Raw genomic sequence first — 4,147 nt, 5'->3', positions numbered from 1 at the left:
TTCACACCGTCCTCGTCCTCGTCCCTCCCCCTGTCCGAGCCGACAGCCTATAACCTCCGCGGGTTTCCGCCCATTCCTCCACAGTTCATTCTTTGGGATGGTATTGTCATGCAAATAGAGGACGCGTAAAATATTTCCCCTGAGCGCAGCGCCGGGCAGAGACTCACACGGACCCCGCGGAGGACGCACACCGGGCCACGTTGGATTTGTACCGTTTTCAGCCCTACGGACCCGTCCATTATATAAAGGTAAGTCTTTAAGAGCCACAGGCCGTGCCTATATTTCTATTTCGCAGATCTGTAGGGAAAAGAAATCCGTGCGTAAAACGTGTGCGCACAGAGGCTCCCGTCTCCGGCACCTGGATGTGGCGGAATGTGAGAGTCTCCCGACGTCTATTGATGAGGGATCCGGATTCATGTGGATTTTTTGTACATTTTGTCTCTTACAGACACCGCATGAGCAGCGCCGTATAGCCGGGACGTGTCTGCCGAGGCTGCCCACTGGAGATACTTCCAAGTTCCCCGAGTGAAATCAGAGGTGTCTCCCTTCTCCATCTCCTGACCCAGTCGACCAGCAACAGTGACGAAGGGGGACCTCGGGACCACAAACTTTTTTATGATTTAGGGATTTCAGGATCTCTTAAAATAACATTTTCACACCACGTGTGTTATCTCGTCTTTTGTCCTTTTTTGGATATATGCGGTGCCCCTTTACCCCGTGTCTCAGTACTTTAAGAGTGCCTTATTAACTGGTTATAATCCAGCTGTGACTGTGGCATTGTCACCAGAAACACCTCAGCCAGGAGAAGACGGTTATTATCATCATCGCAGGAAGGATTACCGCTTCTCAACTCCAGCGAGCTGCAACCATGAGCCAGGCGGACGTTTCGACCTGCTCCGCGCCGCAGAGGGTTTTCCAGGAGGCGGTGAAGAAAGGCAACACCAAGGAGCTGCACTCGCTGCTGCAAAACATGACAAACTGCGAGTTCAATGTCAACTCGTTCGGGCCAGAAGGACAGACGGCCCTGCACCAGTCTGTCATCGACGGCAACCTGGAGCTGGTCAAGCTGCTGGTGAAGTTCGGGGCAGACATCAGGCTGGCCAACCGGGAAGGGTGGAGCGCTTTACACATCGCCGCCTTCGGGGGCCACCAGGACATTGTGCTATACCTCATCACCAAGGCCAAGTACTCCTCTGGGCCCCGGTGATCTGTCTCTGCTGTCAGGTAAAACAACAAAAAGAGCAAATATCGGTCAAAAAAGGGGGATAAAGCTGTAACACGCGGGAAAATCAGACTCCAGCAAAAGCAAAACTGCCATGATCTTCATAGTTGTGCCAAATTATTCAGAGGAAACAGACGTGCACGACATCCCGCCCCGAACCAAGCGGGGCCCTCTGCGCACTGGTTCACACACTTCAATCCGAAACAGAGACTGTTGGTACTAAAGCTTTCCTCATGAATGTCTTTACTAGAACTCTAAAAGTCGGCGTGCGTGCGTGCGTGTGTGTTTGGGTGCAGATGGCCCAGTTTTCTGTCTCCTGTCCAGTTGAATCGTTTCATTGTTGCGGGTGGGGGGGTCAGCAGCAGCAGCACAGCGAACCTGTTGCTCATCGTGCTTTTTTAATAAGTTATTTTCGCTGAAACTCGGCACTTGATCCGCAAGGCTGCATGCTGGAATCTGTGAGGGGGGGGGGGGGGGGGGGGGGGCGTGGAGAGAAGAAGGATTGCCCTCTGTTGGCTACCACGGGGCTCAAGTCATTCATTCATTTCTAATTTTTTTCTCGACTCCAAGAGCGACAATAGGGCTCCCAAGACGCTTCCAGATGTACCCGTTGTTGTGAAGTACTGTACACAATAGCTTTACGGAGATCTGTCCTGGGGGGCGAGACAGCGCGGCCACTGTGTGATCGGAGGAAAACGAAGCAGCTGCTTTCGCTTTGAAACAACATCCAAGTCAAACGTGGAATTCACTTTATAATCTCCTTTCAGTATTTTATTAACAGCATAGTCATCACTGTGAAAGCAGGCTTCTTTATAATTTATGAAGGTACATTGAGAAGATGCATTTGTCTTGTGGTTCTGTAAATGAGAATATTTGGGGTGATTCAAGCTGCTTCAGACTCGTAGTCTAAACTGTCCCGTGTGAAGACCTCCCACCACCCTCCTCTTCCTCCTCTTCCTCCCGTTAACAGGACTCTTCGTGTTGTCCTTTGTTTGGTTGCCTTTTGCCAGCTACCTCGACTGTAAAGTATTCTCCCGTGTTCGGCTCTGGCTCAGCTCTGCCCTCCCGTGTGCGTGCGTGTGTGCGTGCGTGTGCGAGCATCCACGTGTGTCTCTTCCTTTTTTAAATGGGCTCCAGAACATCCGCGATCTGGGCGCTTCGGGTCGGGACAGTTTATTCTACACCTACAACCAAACTCATTTCTGTCTGCCGTTGATTTCCTTAGAGGTTTATCAGTCCTACATCAAAAGAAACGGATTTGTGTTGCATGACTTTTAAATGCAGGGAGTTTTATTGCACAAAATGTGGAGCCTTGTGCGCCCCCAGTGTTTGTAGGGGGCAACTGCAGGAGCCAAGGCTTTGGAAATAGTTGCGACTACTGAGCAGGACCCGCTTACTGCTGGACAATGAAGACTTTCCGAAAGATACCAGACTGTTGCAGGATATAAAAGGAGGAAATTTGGTTTGACCAACTTGCCTGTTGCGTTTTTAAAAGTCGCGGCCACCCTAACCTTTGTCTCGATGCTGCTTGTGTATTTCTCTTCTTTATTTTTGATAATAATGGTCTTATTTCTTTCTCCTTTAAAAAACAACCATCCTACTGCTCAAACGGCTGACAGCTGTAAAGAGGCTTCACAGAAACAGCAGCACGGGCTCACTTCACGGGGTGCTGGCGTGTGCGTGCGTGTGTGCGTGCGTGTGTGTGTGAGCGTGCGTGCGCCTCGTGAGGCCTCCTCCTCGTGTCTCTGTGTTAGAACAGACAGCTTCCCCTTTCTAGGATCCTGGAACCACCAGCTGTAACTGAAACGTTCCACCACACTGAGATCAGGCAACAACCGAAATATGCATCGCTTGTCTTAAACTTGATGTTTTCTTCCTTATTTTATTTTATTTTTATTATTTTTTTGGGAATATTGCACTGAAGACTGTTGTTGAGAAGTTGGCGTTTACGTGTCAACATTTGAATTTTTTTTTTCTGAATAAGGAAAAAAAAGAGACAAACACAACAAAATACTATTGTATAAATATATGCTCCAGGTGATAATGTCCTAATGTGTGTTACTTTGTGGGAAAAACACGGTGTTTTTTCGGCAAAGGTGCGTGTATCTCTGTGATTGGGTGTATGTATATATACATAATGGATATATATATCAACGATGATGATGATGATGATGATGATATCTCGGGGCACTTTCTTTTCTGAAGTGCTGTCTTCCTGTTTTATTTGAAAGGGGAATAATACATTTGATGGTAAGATCATTGTAACGTGACGAGAAAAACTAAATTGCACGGTTATGCGGCCGCTCGGTGTACCAGGGTCATAACATTTATGACGTATGGAGCCGGCGGCCGGATTGGTGTACATGAGTGAGAGGGGGAGAAAAGTGCCGACTCCTTTGGACCAATTTGTGTTTCTGGTCTTGCTTCATTTCAAGCGAGAGGGAACAGGTGATTTTCCTGAGTGATGCTCCATCAAGTTTGCTTGTATTTGATTTTTTCGGAATGTTTGTCACACTGTGATGATGACGCGATGTCAGATGAGTGCTGTATTATTTTTGTACGTTTGTGTACAAGCCAGTAAAGAAATCATTAAACTCAAAATCCTGTGTATGAATACGTTTCTTTGAGCTGCTCCTCCTCCCGTGAGTTTTCATGCACCTCCTAGGGCCCCCACCCCCCCACCCCCCCACCCGCCCAGCTGGGGCCCAACCCAGATCCCCATTCTCTCCCTTTTGTCATTCATCTGGCTTCATCCTTTCACTGCTGGGATAAAAGGGCCCACTGCATTGTGGGTAGGCTTGGTTTAAAGAAGGGACCCCTCCCTTGTGTGTGCTGGGAGAGCTGGTTTTATATTACCCCCCCCCCCCCCCCCAAACCACCACATACACTCCTCTCCTGTGCTCCCGACCACTGACAACCTGCTCC

General features: G+C 48.8%; 1 protein-coding gene across 1 annotated transcript; it reads left to right on the top strand.

Annotated features, from left to right (window-relative positions):
* Positions 1 to 3,832, top strand: nrarpa (NOTCH regulated ankyrin repeat protein a). Its single transcript, XM_011617818.2, has 2 exons — positions 1 to 248; positions 449 to 3,832. Exon 2 carries the CDS (start codon positions 869 to 871, stop codon positions 1,205 to 1,207), a length of 339 nt encoding a protein of 112 aa, XP_011616120.1. The 5' UTR covers positions 1 to 248; positions 449 to 868; the 3' UTR covers positions 1,208 to 3,832.
* The last annotated feature ends 315 nt before the right edge of the window (positions 3,833 to 4,147 follow it).

This window comes from Takifugu rubripes, chromosome 6 (genome assembly GCF_901000725.2).
Source record: "Takifugu rubripes chromosome 6, fTakRub1.2, whole genome shotgun sequence".
NCBI classification, from domain to species: Eukaryota; Metazoa; Chordata; class Actinopteri; order Tetraodontiformes; family Tetraodontidae; genus Takifugu; species Takifugu rubripes.
The sequence above is the reverse complement of the archived record's forward strand: the minus strand, read 5'-3'. Positions and strand labels throughout refer to the sequence as shown.